The 17,663-nt window shown below is 49.5% G+C and overlaps 1 protein-coding gene across 3 annotated transcripts in view; it reads right to left on the bottom strand.

The window, feature by feature from the left end:
• Positions 1-17,663, bottom strand: part of LOC123022331 (BTG3 associated nuclear protein) — a 122,261-nt gene that overhangs the window by 49,613 nt on the left and 54,985 nt on the right. For all 3 annotated transcript variants that reach the window (XM_044427986.1, XM_044427987.1, XM_044427988.1), the window contains 4 exons: positions 11,225-11,392; positions 5,227-5,357; positions 1,907-1,969; positions 151-195 (listed from right to left, as the gene is read on the bottom strand). In XM_044427986.1, the coding sequence (XP_044283921.1) occupies positions 151-195; positions 1,907-1,969; positions 5,227-5,357; positions 11,225-11,392 (407 nt within the window). The remainder of the gene's footprint in view (positions 1-150; positions 196-1,906; positions 1,970-5,226; positions 5,358-11,224; positions 11,393-17,663) is intronic.

The raw sequence follows: 17,663 nt of genomic DNA, 5'->3' as shown, positions 1-17,663 counted from the left end.
ACTGCCTTAACTTGCACATTGGTTTACAGGAAACGACCCGAACGGAAAAGGCAGCGTTCTGCCTGGGGCTTCGCGTTTGTAGACAAGATGTGCTCCCCACTGGCAGATGGCAACACCGCACAAAAGACAAGTCAAGAGCTGGATGCCTACCTGCCCGTCTTGTCCAACATGAACTTGATGTATCTGCAAGTTACCCTGTAAAATTAAAGATATATTTTTTGAATGCAAAGAAGCCGCAACTCCACGAAGGGATGTTTGTGGGACCTTATCAGTGTTTTCCATCTCCATTATTTTAGGAAGGACGCGATCCCGTGCACATTTAGACATACGTAAGTCTAACTCCCAGCATCCTTCACCCCTGCATTTTAAAAGTTCTGTAGCACCTAACAGCAACACCACATAAAGCCCACGTTCCGCCAACACACGACCATTCTCCCCATGGGCAGTGCTAAGCACACTTTTTGCTACATGCCCATATTGTGTCAGGAACGACGGGGTCCAGTCCAGTCAGGCAAATGTGCTTCTTTTTAGGGACTGCTTGGAACGGTCTGCCTCTTTTCAGCCATGGAGCTCTCAGCGTGATGTGCAAAAGTGTAAGGCGCCATTTTAGTGGCTCCCCTCTCCCCTGCTCCCATCCCCAGCGTGGACCTTGACTCTGCTAGAGCTCATTCCTCCCCACCATTTTGTAACAGCTCCAAACCACTCTTTCCAAACACAGACACATAGTTGGGTACCAGCCTTTAGCCACTAGCTGAATTCAGCATTATGTGTTCTGTTTTTGCTAGCGAGGAGAAGACAAGCAGGAGGGCACCGTCACCCCGCAGCCGCACCATCTGCTCCTGTTTTCTGGTGTTTTACCAGGCTTCCAAAATTAACCTTAGATCCATAAGGGCTAGAAACCTTTCTGCTGTTTGCAATAAAGGCTGAGATTCTCAGGATGCCTCGCTATGCCTGTTCACACATGGCTTATTCAGTGCATGGCTACTTTATCGAAACTTGGCCTCCGAGGAAAACAAGGACTCCATTAGAGAAGTCACAAGATCCTGAATGCTGGGGCTGATTCTGGAAAAGGCTGGAGGTCGAGAAGTGTAAAGGGGGAATAGAAGAAAAGCCTTTCTCAGCTGCAGTTAAGCCCTTTGACTCTGCCTGAATCCTGGGAAGGAGGTGGGGAGGGAACTCCACATGGGCATTCACACCCAAGGGACAAAACGCAAAGGTGGGAAGAGGGAAGATGGCGTCACCCTTTCCATACTCTTCAAGCTGTCAGCAAGGACTCCACTTCTATCCAAAGGAGTATAAATGGGAATAAGCGCCAATCCAGATGTTTTCTATCCACATCAATGAAAGACGGACCTGATCCTGCTTTTCTTCACATCCAGGGTTACTCCCTCTGAAGTCATACGGGCGTTCAAGAATAGGCAAACTCCTCCAGTAATTTGTCAGTGTCTCGAGAGGAAAAGTCTCTCTGGAGTTGCCCTGACACTGCACTGCACTGATTTGTAGTAACTCTCATTTGTTTCCCCGTGATGTCAGACCCGATTTTAAATGGTATAATTGGAGGGCGTGTTCTGACATGTCTTTTGCCCCACTTTCAATTAAAAATCGCTGATAAAGCAGGTAAAGATCAGTTTCCAGGCACATGTGCTGGCCTGGAAAAAGGAAGCCCACGCAGATTACGAAAGAAACATAATCAAGTGTGGATTTGTGTGTGTTCAGAAGGGGAACGTGGGAAGACCCTGCCAGCTTTTTGAACAGGCTGGGAACCGAGGGAGAAAAGAAAGCCCAGGGGGTGCTCAGAGGGTCCCGCCTCTCCCCTCTGCGCAGGCTGGGAGGGGCTGCCTGTGCCTCATCTCGCGCTTGCGCCCTCCAGTCACGCGCCCCGCTGGCCCGCTGGCTCATGGCTTACCTCGCTGTCTTGCGTGATCTGGACCTGCTCTCCTTGCGGAACCTGCGCTATGTGGAGGTGACCCTGCAGGAGACGGTGGGACGAGGAAAGAAACACACGGTGCGTCAGTGAACACCAAAACGTGCCGTCCGCCTCGGAGCCGTTTGGGTCAACAGTGGGCCAAGACGGTGCCCAGGAAGTGCAGGGCTCCTGCCCTGCAATACCTGTGCTTGCATTTTGGCATAATTTCACTTTAAGAGTACAGATGGAATGCTGGCTCCTGGGAGGTACAGAGATAACCTAGCCAAGTTTATTCCTCGCCTTGGTAACCAGGGATTTCCCGACTCTGGTGGTAACAGGAAGCATAGAATTAAGCTCCTTGTCAAGATTTGGAACTGTCCTGGACGGTGACCACTGGGGTGTGTGGGAGAAGGGAAGGCATAGACCATTTGGAAAGGGCAGGGTCAAGGTTTCCCCCTCCCCAGGGGAATAGACGCTCCACCCTGAGCCTTCCCAGGATGCATCTGAACAGCCATCCAGCCCACATAAGCTATGGTATCCAAATCAAGAGGCGGACTCCAGTCAGGGATAATTCTTGCTCTCCTGCTCCCCAGAGCACACCCCCTCACACACACACGTCTTGTTTGGATAAAGCTGCCTCCCCATTCCTCCACCCACCAGAGTAATTAAAACATTTGGTTACAGTTAAAACCCACTGGGCACCCCATAAGTGAAAGAGCTCCCACGGAATGTTCACCAACACTCCAAGCGTAATGGGACACTGGCAAACAGAGCGTTTCTCCGGAGGAACAGCAAGACAGGCCTAGGAACTGGAAGGCCTGCGTGATGTCGCTTTCACCTCCACAGACTAATCTTTGGCAGCAAGCTTTAAGTACGCTCACGTCTTAGCAACATGTTTGTCACATTTTGTATTTTGAGTTCTATGCTGCACACGTCACTGGTTACTCATCCGATATTTGTTTACATATTATCAGGGAAGAATGGGAGACTATCGTTCCCTGGGAAGACTTTGACACAGGTGGTCACAGGGCGAAGGTCTCCCACGAAAGCTTGCTCTAAGATCACTTATGACACCCCCGAACAACATGCTCCAGCAAAGAAGCAGCTATGGCCTTTGCTCTATTTCCAACTTGGTCAAAGACGAGGAGCATCTCCCAAGTAAAGGACAAACTTTCCACTGGTATGAAATGGCAGCCTTCCAACCATTCTCCACTGAAGTTGTGCCAGTCGACAATAGCAGAGAATCTAGCCTGAAGAGTTTTCATAATAATAAAAAAAATCATTACCATACTTCACTGACCTGTACAACTACCTCAGGAAGAAAATCAAGCAGAGCGCATGTTTAAAAGAAAAAGCAGTAATCACGGAGAGTAAAAAGGAAAGTCCACACGAATCTTGACAGGCTTTGGTAAAGAGATTCACCTGCTGGCAAACGGCCCGCTACTTTGGTTTTTAGAAGCCTTTTGTGCTCATTTTCATACGCCCGAGTATGAAACCAAGATTAAAGATAGCCATGTGGAATTCTGTCAAAGGCCTTCCTTATATTATAATGCACCAACAATTGCACATGAATTTCAAAGAAACACAGATCTTTCTATTTCAAACAGTTTCATTTCCTTTGGAAGGAAACTGTCTATTTATAGGAGAAAGCGGGATGCTGAACGTATTGAAACAACAATAGAAACTGTATACAAAATTAGACCGCATCCATGCCGTGATTAGAATCAGCTTCCCTTTGCAATGTTAAACTCTTGCTGGCTTCCAGGGAAAGTGTTCAAAGGGGAAGGTGGTTTTTTGTTTTTCGTTTGCTTGTTGTTTTGGTCTTAAACACAGAACCTGAGTAGGCTGTTTTCTGAGACAGCACCCTAAGAGGTGGTAGGAAAAGGCAGGCTCCCTTCTTTGTATGTCCTTCCTCCCAAAGCAAATAGAAGCTTTAAAGGCTGCACTGCTGGGATATGGATGGATAAACCATCCCCAGCCCAAAGACCATCTGGAGGTGCGGGAGAGGCCCTGGACCACTGATGACATTAGACCGAGGCAGCAGTCAGAGTGGCCGTTGTCCCTGGCACGTTTTCCAGGGCCAGAGTGACAGCAGCACCTTGGATAAGGACGGTGAAACCTGGGAAAGGTGGCCTGCAGGCACAGAGATGGTGGAGGTGGAAGAGTTTATCTCAAGGCCGCAGCCTCCAGGTATTCTGGGAGGGAAGGGCTAGCCGGCTAGAGGATCTGCGTAACGCCCGCCTCCAGAGGGGCACCCCCAGGGGTTACACAAAGGAGGGTTCTCAGAAACAGCTTCTAGTTTGGATTCAATGAACTCTTCTGTGCATGCTCAGAGACTCTTCCTTTGCTGGCTGTGTCTTGCTGGATATATACTGGAAATAAGACGCTTTTGCCAAGGAACCGTCTGTTGTCTGAAAGTGAGAAAGAGGGAACCTAGTGCCCCACATGGGGCCATGACGGGTCGGGCGCGACTTTGGGACTGAACAAAGCGCCCTCCGCACCACGGTGTAGTTGCCCACCATTCGTGCACACCTTGGTTCTCCAAGGAGGGCTGACGTCACTCCTGCCCACCAGCGCTGAAGAGGACTGCAATTCCTGGGGCACTTCGGGAAACGCCCCTAGGAGAAGGGATGCGCTCCCCCTGCCTAACTATGGGGAACATATTCAATTTCCATGCAACACTGCCACTGATTTAATGATCTGAAACAAAGCTACGGAAGCCAATGCAAGTATTTCCACGGGCCACCAGTGCAAGCTTTTAAAGAAACACAAGAGCTTGAGTAATGACAGGAGTGTCACACTTAACTTTTAAACTTCCTGTACTGTGTGGGTTTTGGGGTCAAAGTGTTAACTTTATTTAAACTTTTTGAAAAAATATCTCAATGTCAATGTTTATAAGCTTTGCTTATATACATGAATTTAAATGGATACACATGTAAGGAATTCAGCTAACAGATGTTGAAAAATACTTCAGAGCACACTTTGGAAAAAATGAGGAAGAATGAATCACAAGTGAGTTTCCAGATTGCTCGTGCTGGGTGGGGGTGCAAGCACTTAACCCGCCATGATTGTGCTTTGCATGGGAAGCTCGGAGCTTGTTTGCACCCCCACCCATACATCCACACAAAATTGCCACTGTGATTCGTGTCGTCAGCCATACGGTCGGGAAGCACCAACAGGTAACTCCCTCTCCACCCACCCTCCGGAAAGGGCTAGTCAGCAACCGCATCTTTGCCACTAAGGTTATCTCGGCACTGCGACTGCACGAAACGGGATGTTGCTCCGGGGAAGAGGAGAGGTGGTAAACAGGGAGTACTTACGACTTGGACTTGGCCGTCTTCTCCTATCTGGTGGATCTGGACTTGCTGGGCATTGGCCAGTGCATAGTGAAGGGCTTGCGGCTGGCCCGCTTGCATCTCGTTTGGGGCCGATGTCGTACTCTGTGTACTCTCTGGAAAACAAACACAACCCCGCACTATTGTGAAACTCGGCTTCTGGCTGTGCAGGACACTAAGTGGCTGTAGAAAAGCAGACAGGAGGAGGATGGTTACGCTGAGCTAAGAACAGAGTTGGACCCAACATGGTCACGAAAAATGTGAGTTATATCAGAATGTCAATGAACTGTACCTGCATTAAAGAAACTGTAAAACACTTCCAGGGAAAGAATGGGGAAAACAAGTCAAGCCGTATTTTTGCCCGGCTGCACGCACTGAAACTTTCTAGATGCTCACATAACTCATTTCCATCTGCTCGTTTTTATTTACCTACAAATGGTTCCAGATCAATTACAGTAGTTTCCAATTTGGAAAGCAGGTTTTATCTCCTCACACCCCACCCATCCCAAACCTTTTCAACCCGCTGATCTCGTTGGGTCCATCCAGTTGTGATTTCATGCTTCCAATATTCAGTTCAAATGCACTATATGACCTAACAGCTGGTCAGCCTCTCTATCCAAATTTATATTCCTGAACGCTCCGCTCACCCCACCGCTCCGCACAGGCACCGAACCAGCAACAGAATGGAACGACAGCATCAAGAGAGCGCTAACTCGTTAAATTATTGACATGTGGAAGAAACCGATGGCTGCAATAGCTAATTGATTCACTACGAAGTTGGAGCAAAGACCCTCAGGGCCCATTAAGAGGCACGCTGGACCAGACCCAAGGCTTATCTAGCCCAGCATTTTGTTCACAGTTGGCCGGCCGGCAGCACGAGGCAAGCCCGCCAGAGCGACTCGCATGCAGGGCACCCTCCGGGCCCCGCTCCCCACTGTATTGGCTCTGCACACAGAGGCATTTTCTCTCATCGCCAGCAAGGGTCACGCCCTCATCTGCCAGGACCTGCCTAACCCCTCTGAAAGCCCTCCAAGTTGGCGGTGATCCCACACCTTGAGGCAGAGACCCCCACGCATGAGCCATGTGCTTCGTGAAGATGCCCTTCCTTTTCTCTGCCTGGAATCTCTTACCACTCAGCTTCATGGCTTGACCCAAAGTTCAAGGGTTACATGAGAGGAAAGAGAACGTTCCCCTATCTACTGTCTCGGTGCCTCGCTGAATTCTGAACCGCTCTGTCCCGTCCCCCCTTGCCTGCCTTTACTGCTAAGCGCGAACAGCTCCAGCGCTTGTAACTGGAAGGCAAGGTACAGCGGGAGGCCCGCCTGAAAATATGACCGTCTTTAAAATGGTGAGCTGGGGCAAAGGCCTTTCATTTTCATTCTAGCCCTCCTAGAGTGTCTGATATAAGAGAAAAAACATGATGGACAGATCCCACCCCCTATTTCCATGCCCATGTGTGTGCATATGTTGAAGACTCATCCCAGTTTGTCATTTTGGGAGAGCTACATCTGTGGAGAAGCTCGGCTGCTTCCCGGACCACCTCCGCATCTGCATGCGATGCCATGGCCTGAGATAGGAGGTGGAAAGGCTTCAGCAGTGCCTAAATCCAAAATCATCATTCGCACAGAATTACCGGCTGTAGCACCAACTTATTAAAAGAGCCGACGAAAACAAAACCCTGGGATTAGGGAGAAGTAGTATTTATCTTCCTTTTTTAATTTAAGGGAGAACAGCACCTGGATGGAGCGTGCTGCCCGGACCGTCGGTGCATCAGACGTTGCTTCCTGCCAAGTAGGACCCTGGGCCCCCCGAGCTCAAGACTGTTTGCACTGACAGGCAGCAAAGGGCTCCAGGGTTTCAGATAAAAATCTGATAATTTCAAAATTCTCCACCTCTGCCTGCAGATGCAGCTGAGAATTGGACCTAGCACCTTAGACATGCGAAGCAGGGGCTATGGTTACCAAGCGTGAATGGGGGGTGTATCCTGCAAACCATCTAGGCCTGCCTGCCTGTCTGTCTTTCCCTACCTTCTCCCTTTCTTTAACAGCTTCGAAAGCTGGACAGCCATAATGCAGAAGGAGACTGCAGCTGAGAATCCGGGTTCGACACATTCCAATGTGCTGTGCTAGAAAAGAGGGGCTTCACTGGGCCGGAGTCCAAAACATCCCCAGATGGGATGCTGCTGTTACATTTAAATTTGCAGCATCCTCTTTTCTGAGCAGGAATGAGACAGCCAAAAATCAAACAACAGTTTAGTGAATTGAGACTCTGAAGTAGCACAGTTTGAAGATGCCACGGCGGAGGGAGAACCCTGCAGCAGGCAGATTTCTTTTAAAGCGTTCTCTTTTCAGAACAAGGGCCCCAATGTAAGGACGCCAGGTTAAAGAGGCTTTGTTTCTTCTTCTTTTTTTAAAGATACGTGTCAAGCACGTTTTAAATACTTGGCAAAAATGCCTGGTGCAGACACAGGCGTGTTTCTGTGGACTGTCTCCAAAAGGTACACCTCCTTGAAAAAACACGACAAAAAGACGCATCGACAAAAGCAGTTCATGACTGTTTTAAAAGTGTTTTCAACGTTCAAACTGTAAAAATATGAACATTCCTCGCTCCACAGACAAACCTTTGGCTGTTAACACATCACTTTTTCCATTTTTACATTTCTTCATTGCCTCTTAAAATAAGATCGGCTTAATCCTTCTAAAGTTTATGAAATGGCTGCAAGAACCCCATAAAAATCCAAAGGTCAGAAGTTGCCTTCCTGAGGACCTCTGATATTGATCAGACCCTTAAACCCACAGCAAACCCCACATCCTTTCAAAGTCACCTCCTTTTAGTCTAGGGGGGAAGCTGGCCGCCTGCCTCCTGCATCATCACCGGATGCAAGCGCGCATTTGGTTGTGCTCACAGTTACATGCCCCTCCAAGGGTCTGTAGCGTCCCCCATCTTCCTTTAGCTTCACCTCCCCTGGTCTGGGGTCCTCCCAACCTCACGCCCTGCGGCTCCTAGCTCTCCTGGCCAATGGCCAGGCTGGCTAGAGCTGAGGAGAACTGCAGGGACCAGGTCGAGGAATGACTGTTACCTATCACAGGACGGGTCACCAACCGCACACTCACTACGAGGGCAGACATTCCGAAACACCAGTCGTTCCTCAGAGGCTATCAGAACAGCTCTCGTGGCCTGGGAACTGCATGCACCAGTGGGGCAGCTTTGAAAAGCTGGAGAGGAACACAGACCTGAGTCCAGTCTCAGCCTTTCCTTCCTCGTCCCTTTTTCAAGCAGTTGGGAAGAACATCTACCAGAACAGTCCCAGCCACCTTCGTCTGCAAAATCAAAGGGGAGACGGAAGAGAGGAAGCACGGCTCAGGCCTGCAGATCCCGTGATGGAAGGCCCCACGGGAGTGGGGTTCAAGCTCTGCGCTGTCTAGTCCGCCACTATCCACATGCAAAAGCGCTCACGGTCAAGTAGGTCTTCTCGTGCACACCTGGACACTAAATTCCCCATCCGAGGCTCTCCTCCAGGCGCTCCAGGTGCAAAGGAGGAGAGGCCGGTGGCTATGTGAGAAGGGGCCTTCTCAGCAGCGGCATCCTGGATGCGGAGGGTTCTTCCCAGAGCGGCACACCTGGCACCTGGCACAAGGTGAAGCCCTTTTGACCCCCCAAACAGTTTAAGAATGGCTCTTAGAGCTTTGAAACCACTGCACCTTTATCACTGCTGTGTTTACTTTGGTTGCCTGTGCTGGAGCAGCTCCAAACAGCTGATTTTATCTTGGTTGGTTATGTGCTGTTTTTATGCATCGTTTTATTGTTTGCGTTTTATGCTTTAGTGTACTTTATACTGCACTGTATGCTGCCCAGACAACCCGGGTCACCGGGTGATTTTAAAGGGTAATAAACAAGCAGACAAGTCAACCTGCACCCTGCTTTCTGCCAGTCAAAAGATGGGGCTGCTCCAAATTGCAGAGAATGAAGAGTCCCAGGAGAGAGAGAGCGGGGCCTCCTTTTCACAGTGGAGCCACGGCAGATAACTAACATGTTGACTGGGGCCCAGTCCAAGCATCCTTCCACATCAAGAGAAAATGGAGCCGGAATAACTATTTCATTTATTGCTTGTATTTATGTATTTGATTTAAAATTGCTCAGTGGACTGGACTGTGGCCAGCTCTTTTGTTCTCCTGCAAGCTCGTTGCCGAGGCTGAGCAAGATTTCCAAAACATTTCTTGTTTAAGCAACTATTTTCCATACCAAAGCTGGTCCCGGAGAGGGAGCACTGCTACCAGACCCAGCCATTGTGCCCTTATCTCGTTCGTGCATCAACAAGGCAAGTTGGTTGGCTGGAAGATAAAAGCATAGCCCCTGAAACACAGTTCGTGGCAAGAGCCAACTGCAACATTATCAGCGACGTACAGGGAGGCAACTTGCCATCCGCAGTGGACTGGAACAAAAAGCTAGCGTTTTGCCACAGCGAGCAGCCTTCTACCGAGCCGCGTGCTCCAGTTCCCCCCAACCTGTTGGCCTCCAGATGCTTTGGACTCCAACTCCCAGGATGCTGCACCAGTGAGGGAGCACACTAAGCCCTCACAAACAGCCGCTGGGGCCCACAGTCCTACTTTAGAGCACCAAAGGGTTTAGGAATGCCCAGTGGGGCCCATTTTCTTAAGCAGCACGAGGACACCTGGACACAGATGCGCCATCCGTGCGACAAGACCACCTGCCAATGACAAGCACCTTCGTTTCAAAAGCAGCGCAAACGAGAGAGAGCCGGAACTCCCTGTGACGGATGCAAATCCTCCGGAGCAAACCCAGCACGTCCGGCGCTGCCCCCTTGCCATCCCCGGCCTGACCAATCTAGAGAAGAACCCGCTGTTCTAAAGGACATTCGGCAAAAAACCTCGACCGCAGATAGCGCTGGTGCAGACACACTGCTAATTAGCTGCTGCTCTGGTCGGGGCTATCAACTCGGGCTTCTAACATTTTCCAGTGAAAGCAGATTCTGTCATGCCTTGCCTCCGATAGAGTGGTTAGTGCAAACATGCAACCCAAACCTTCATGTGGGCAAATAAAGTTACTTCCTCTCCTTTTGGCTCCCTTCCAAGCCCCTGCTTTTAATATATGACATGCAAGCGTCCCACAGCCCTGCTTTTAATATAAGCCATGAGCCAGAAGGCTCCCAGAACGACATTCCTTCGGTCCATATTTCGCCATCGATTATATATGCCTCGTCCTGTGTAGAAAAGGAGGGCTGCTTGCTGGATCTGGGGGGACCCGTGCCATTCATTGGTGGAGGGGAAGGGCTTCTGTTGCTCTGAGTGTAATTATGCATGTCCTAAAAAGTGGAATCAAGAACCAGGGAAGCAGCTTTCCTTTGCTGGAAAAAAATGTGCTCAGCTCAGTCTCTCGCATGAGCCAAAGCCGCTCATAGATAAAAGCTGCCCCCTTAAGCAACTGCAGAAAGAGCGTTGTGGTACAGAAGCTGTGACTAGATGTGTCAATAGATCTGTGGGTAGATTATTATTAATAATAATTTTATCTTTCATATATTAGTGGGAATTCTTCAACGAAACAGACAAACAAAGAAGCTCGCACATACAGCCTGGATGAAACCCAAGCCAAACATGCTGAAATGCACTCGCTGTGCATCTTGCCCATTCAAGAGCCAGGTGTCCCAGGACTGCTTATCATTCTTCCCCCTCTCCAGGAAGAGAAAACCAGCCTATGGAGGCAACACTAGAGAAGGGCAGCCATAGATAAAAGCCACAAAGCTTCGCAGCATACCAGAGCCTCTGATTTGCAAAGCAGTACCTCCTGCTCTGGCTCCGGCTCCTCCTGCAGCCAGAAGCCACCTGGTGATCATAGCGGCTGCTTTGCTGGTTCAAAGTGTTTTGACGAGGTCTCTTACTACCTGCCCGTTAGCCATCGTGGGATGGTTGTTTTTAGGAAGGACTGGGCACCTGCTTCTTTTTGGCAGGGGAGGGTGGTTTTTCACCTGAGCCGCTGTAAGAGGACGAGGAAGGTGTTCGCCTGGAGAAGCTCTTCACTGCCAAGCTCTGGCCTCGCTGTTTCCGCCGCCACGCTGTTCGGCATTTCGAGTCTATGCTCTGCTTGATCCGGTACCAGTCAGACTCCGTGATCCCAAACTTATAAAAAAGGTGACCTGCAAAGCAAAGGGAACCTAGGATGCAATTTATTTATTTATTTATAAAACATTGTTTATTATTTATTTATTTAGAAAATTTCTAGGCCGCCCTGTTCGCCGAAGCCTCGGGGCGGCTTACATTAGTGTCCTGTGTACAGCCGACTATCCGTGATCAGCAAAGAAGCACTCCATGAATGGAGGAACCCGATCCCTACCACCAGATTCTCACACATATGCAAGGCACACCTCCACCTGAGACCTGGAAGAGGGCTCTTAGTCGGCAGAACGACAACTTGCACATGGTCATTCACACATCGCAGTTGCCCCGCAAAAATGACTGGAACTGCAGCTTCAAGCAGCTAGAAATTCCCAGCCACCCTCCCAGAGCAACCCCGGGCTGGGGGGAAGGAATGTCTGTTCAGCCCGTTTAAGCATTCTCGCGACCACTGAACATCCCTCCCCACAAACCGGCACCCTCCAGGCTTGCTGGACTGCAACTCCCATAAGCCCCATGATTACGGGAGCAACAACACAATAGGCGTGGAGGGAGAGCGTGGTGCTGGGGAAAGCTGGCCACAGAGTTTCACAATTTGCTTCGGCAGCACAGTCCCTCCAACGTGCACCAGGCCTGTCGGAACGGCACACGGAGTCTCTTCTGCAGACTCTCCGGGGAAAGGAGATTTCACAACTTCTCTGGGCAAAACCAAGAGCTCAGTGACAGCACATTTGTTCTGCATATATGCTGTCCCGGGCTCGAATCCAGCTGAAGACGACCTTGGAGAGCAGCGGCAACGCTGAGGAGGGGCAGCCATCTGACGGAGGGGCGGAAGGCGAGGGCCCCTGCCCTCTGCCCCCTGGAAACTCCTGCCATGCCAGAGCATCTCATGCACTCTGACCCAAAGACACAGAAGGGTCTGGTGTGCGTGAAGCACCGTGGGACCCATTACACCGGGGGGGGGAGAACCTCAGGCTCAGGGACCATGTCTGGCCCTTTGAGGTCCCCCAAACAGAAGCCGTTTGGTGGGTCTCCCGTGCAGCCTCCCCCAGCCCCCCCCCCCATCTCTTCAAAAGCTGAAATTCCTCTCCCAAGACTTGGTTGCTGGCGGCAGGAGCTGAAACATGCTGATATTTTTGGGATTTGGGCCGTACCCCTTCAGCCCTCTGCCCCACCCACCCCAGAATCCAGCCTCCAGGAGCATCTTTGCACTAAGAAAGGGTCCTCTGCACCCTGCATGGAACTGTCCCCAGTGGCCACGGTCTCCACCTGGCTGGCCGCCTGCCTGTGTGCAGGGCAGACAGGAGAAGAGGGCCGCCAGGATATGGCAAACCAATCCCCCCCCCACCCTCGCATGCTGGCAAGCACGATGGGGAGCTGGTCTCTGTTCCCTGAGATCTGCCCAGGCTGCTCTCTGCTCCTGGTTCCAGGCCACGGGTACTTGGGAGCACAGAGGCAGGGGAACGCCACAGGAAAGCTGGCAGGGCGAGGCGTCTCAGCTGGGTTTGGTAGCAAGTTCCATCGGGGCTGACGATGCCTGAGAGACAGGCTGGGTTTACAAGGATCGCAACCACCGCAGATAAATGAGTTGTTCCAAATGTGGTGGGAACCCATGGTTTGAGCTTCCAGAACAGTAGGGTAAGAAGAACAAAAACAAAACAAAACAAAACACAACACAGGACAGAAAGCTAATGCATTAGCCATCGTCAGCATTTCAGAAGCTCCCGGCTAAAACCCATCTTGTTCTTTTAATGGAAGAATCATGGCACCGTACCCACAACAAGTGGGCCAGTTTCTGGCTAGAAATTACAGAGCAGCGCATCTCGGCCAGGAGCTCCCGCCAGGCTCAGGCGCAGAGGTGCGGGTGGCCAAGGGACATGCTGGAGTTGCTGGGATCAGCCCAGAATGGAAAAATGGGCGATGGGATCCTTGCACCTTATGCGGGGAAATCAACGCTGTTTCGTTTTGAAGCATTTCTGCTCTGCTTACTGCCAGAGAAGCCTGGAAGGCCATCTCTGTTTCTTGCAGCAGCAGAGGGACTTAGAGGAAACGCGTTCCCCCCTCTTGAACAGGGCTTTGGGCGCGGGCACCCCCACTTTGCACGCAACAGTCTCCTGGCTCCATGTCGGGTCAGAAGCATCAAGCATTCAAGTGAAGAGAGTGGAATCTCTCTGCCTGAGGCCCAGGCCTCCCATCAGGGTTGGGTGCTCTGACCCAGAAGGGAGCAGATCCCCCCTTTCCAATCAGAGACATGGGTTCAGGTGTCCCCCTAGCATGGAGGGTCATCCCTAACCGGCTTCCCGAGTGGAAGGGCAGATAATCAGCGGCAGGGTGTGCGCGTTCTCGTGTGAGCCGGACAGGGAAGGTGGCACATGCACAGCCGAACACACAGCTGAGATCGGATGCCCATCACCACGGCCATACTGCCAGCTGAATGTGTGCAGCAGGGTGGATTCCTGTCCATAAGTACAGCTGGAGGCCGATGAGCAACGCCTAAAACACCATGCACACTAGCAAAGCGGTATTTTTGGAGTCTGTGCTCGGCACTTCCCAGGATGGTCTGCAGCATGGAGATCCGGCTTTGGTGTCTGTCTGTCTGTCTGTCTGTCTGTCTCTCTCTCTCTCTCTCTCTCTCTCTCTCTCTCTCTCTCTCTCTCTCAAACTACTGATGAGCTCACTCATGAAGGCAGAACAGGGAACCGGAATGTGTGTTATTGCGCAACCATCAATACTGTGCTTTTTTTTTCCCCCTCACAGAAGCTGCTGACATGTATGTGCTGAGGGGCATGCCTGTTGAAGATGCAGGAAGGGGGGAGAGTTTGGAATCCTGCATACACACTCGTACGGTTGTCCCATGGCATTCAAGAACATGGGGAAGCACAGTAGAAAACTCTGCAGGAAAAAAGGGCGAGAGGTTTCTCCTTTCCCTGGAACTAGCACCATCTAAAATTGGGAAAGACCAACGGACAAGGCAGGGTTTTCCGCAGCAGGGAAAGGGGATCTGGATCATCAATATAGAATATTTTGTGACAACCTTCCTAAGGCAAGCAAAAGAATTTCACGGGATCTTTGTAATTCTCCTCTGAGCTGTGGACAGAGTTTGTTTTGATCAATCAGGGGGCAATATAATTAGAAAGCACTGCACTGAAAACAGATATTTTTTATGAAAAGTGAAATAAAATCTAAAGATAAATACGGCAGGCCAGGATTAGCTGTTTTTCAAAGGGGTTTCTTTCTGCAAGTATTGATTTTCAATTCACATTCTGCTGAGGAACACAGAGTACATAACAAGCCAGCCCAACTAAGCGCTTATTCAAACCACAGTGTGGACAACACTATTTTATCCTCATATTATCAATATGTGTCCTGCAAGCAGCAACAGGAAAAACCTCAGAACATTTTCGGGACATCCAACATCATCAACAACTCCCAAATTGAATCAGGACTGTAGTGCTGGAGAATTCATAGGATAAAAAATGGCAGAGGGTGATTTTAACTAGGAAACCCACTTGGGAGAGAGGGGTTAATTCTCCTTGCAGCGGCACGTCAGCTGCACTCCTGGAACATTTCTTGACACTGTGGGTGATCCTACCATGCATTTCCCACTAGCTCATCTGGTCGCAGCTTACAATGTTCTCCATCAAAGTAAACACCTTGTAAAAGCAAAACATGCATCTGGCGACCTTATCACTAGACTTTAGCATGCACTTTCCTTCATTGGGAAAAAACCCCAAACTACTGACCAGCTTTTTCCACAGGGAGCAAACTAAAGCTTGAAACTGAAAGCCAATATTTAGATTAGCAGTCTACTCTAATTTTCTGATTCTCAGAATGTGCTTCTGCTACTTATACACTCTTATTTTTAATGGCCTGCCAGCCTAGAAATTAATAAACCAAGACTATCCTGATTACAATGACAATTATAATACATGATGATGATGATGATGATGATGATGATGATGATGCATGTTTCCATTTCAACAAGCTGTGGTAGACAGAAAGTAATAATACACAGATTTTTACACACAGATGCACACACAATAATTTGAGTGTGCATTTGCTTGCTCGCGCGCTCTCTCTCTCTCTCTCTCTCCCTCTCCATAAATATATATTTTAAAATGTAAAAGCCTCCCTGAGACATCCTGTTACATAAGCTCTTTTCCACAGCATCACTGAATTCCAGCTGGATGGCAAACGCCACCTCGTGTGCCGCCAAGAAAAACTAACTTGGGAATCAACAATGAAAATTTCTCCCTTTCCAAAGAAGCTTGTGGGTTTGGAAAGGCCTGGCGTGACAAAACACAATGGTTGTGAGAACTTATTGCCATTTTGCCAGCAATGGCTCCATCAGATCCCATGCTTTGAGGGCTCAACCCTTTCAGAGCAGCACCGAGAGAAAGAGGGCATGTGTGTGCCGCGAGCGTGAACGTGTGCCTGAAAAGCACAGGCAAGGCAGTGCTCTGGAATTCACTTTACGAGTGTTCACGAACTCTGCAATTTCCTTGAATCATGCAATGCATTTTCCAGATGAGCTGTACATTAATTCTCACGCGAGGCAGCAGCTTGCATTCAGCAGTGAGACTGTTTTTCCTCTCCCAGTGACAACAAGGATTAAGTGATTCCAGGGATGCCTTCTGACTTCTAAGCCCTGTTAAGGAACAGATCACATGCCAGACAGACAGGACAGCCATAAAGACGTGGAGCGAGCCAGCATGCAAACAAACGCAGCCTCCACTTCCTTCTCACCTGCTCTCCCACAGGGAAAGGCAGGAATTGCAAGGAGCTGGGCCAAACCGGAGCACGGGGACTGTGAGCAGGGAATGGCCCAGCTGCTTTCGGTGCTCCAGGACCTGCGCTGCCAGGTAACGATCACGGGGCGGGCCTTTCCGGCGGAAGCAGCCCCGCTGAGGAGCACCAGGGGCCTCCCCTGAGACCTTTGCTGTGCCAGGTGAAGGCTCGGTCGTTTCCCCAGGCCTTTGAATTGGAAGCAAAATTGTGTTGGTGCCTTTTTAGAGTTTTGCACTGCTCCTGGCTTCTTTCTTGGTTTTCACCTTGGTTCGAGTCTGCTGCGAACTTATAAGAAGTTGTACCATCGTTGTGTTATTCTATTTTAGGGTTTTATCTTTTGCTTTGTGAGCTGCCCAGAAAGCGCCAACTGGCAGGTGTTCTAGAGATGTACTAATAAACCTGGGGTTTCTGCACCTCTCCCACACTGCCTTGGGCTGCTTGTTGGCTTCACTAGCAATTTTTGGTTTCTTTTGACCGGCAATCTCCGCTTTTAGGGATTTTATTGCCTATATACTAATTGATTTTGACTGTGTCCCCTTCGTACAGTTTTTTTTTTTTTTTAATCTTAAACGTTGCTATGGGAGAAGCTTCCCTCCACAAAAAAGCATCCTAGGAGTAATTTAGGAGTAGACAGAGAGCACTCCCAGCTGATGCTGCTTGCTCTGATCCAGCAAAGCACCCGTAATAAATGGTTACTCAGAGCTTCCTGGGAACACAAAGGAGGACCTAGTTTAAAACCAGCAGAGACGCGGCTCTGGAGAACAAATGAGATGGAGGGGGGAATTTGTTACATCCCTTTTAACTTGCTTTTCTTTTTTCCTGTGTAGCTTTTTGCTATTGTACATTGCATGGTTTCGTGGACCATTTTGTAACTGAAAAGAAGGGAGCGATTTATATTAAATAACTAAAAAGTAAAATTTCTAGTTGCTGTGGCATTTCTGAATGATGGTGAACCGGGGGGGGGGGGGACCCAAAACATCACTGGCAATGATTTGTTTATTTCCAGATATTGCTGCCTTTATTTCAACTCACTGCATTTTGCACTACTGCTCGGTTTTTTTCTTTCGGTTTTTTATTCTCTGTTATAGTTCAAAATTTAAAACTTTTATTTTGTGCTTTATCCAATTGTACTTTATGGCTTTAAATATTGTGAGCCACCCAGGCAGCTTTGGCTATTGAGCAACAACAGAAATTCAATAAATGAAACAAAATAAATATTAGATTGTAACTGGCCAGTATCAGCAAACAAAATACATGCAAACAGCCAGATGCTTTGGAAATGGAAGGGTCATGCAAATGACGGGGCGGGGGGGCAGCTTGCCCTCACTATTGGAGTGTCACTGAGGCGAGGTCCAGCCAGGGGACCAATCCTGCCCCCTCCCATCTCCACGATTGGAAGGAAACCCGAGGCATTTCAAATTTGGCAGAAGTTGGTGGTGGATTCACTAGGGTGGAACCAATTGCGCACCCTGAAAATGTGCACAGAGAGGTTGAAGAATTCATTCC

Source organism: Varanus komodoensis, unplaced genomic scaffold, assembly GCF_004798865.1.
Source record: "Varanus komodoensis strain SLA01 unplaced genomic scaffold, ASM479886v1 scaffold19, whole genome shotgun sequence".
Lineage (NCBI taxonomy): Eukaryota > Metazoa > Chordata > Lepidosauria > Squamata > Varanidae > Varanus > Varanus komodoensis.
This window is presented reverse-complemented; position numbering and strand designations above follow the sequence as displayed.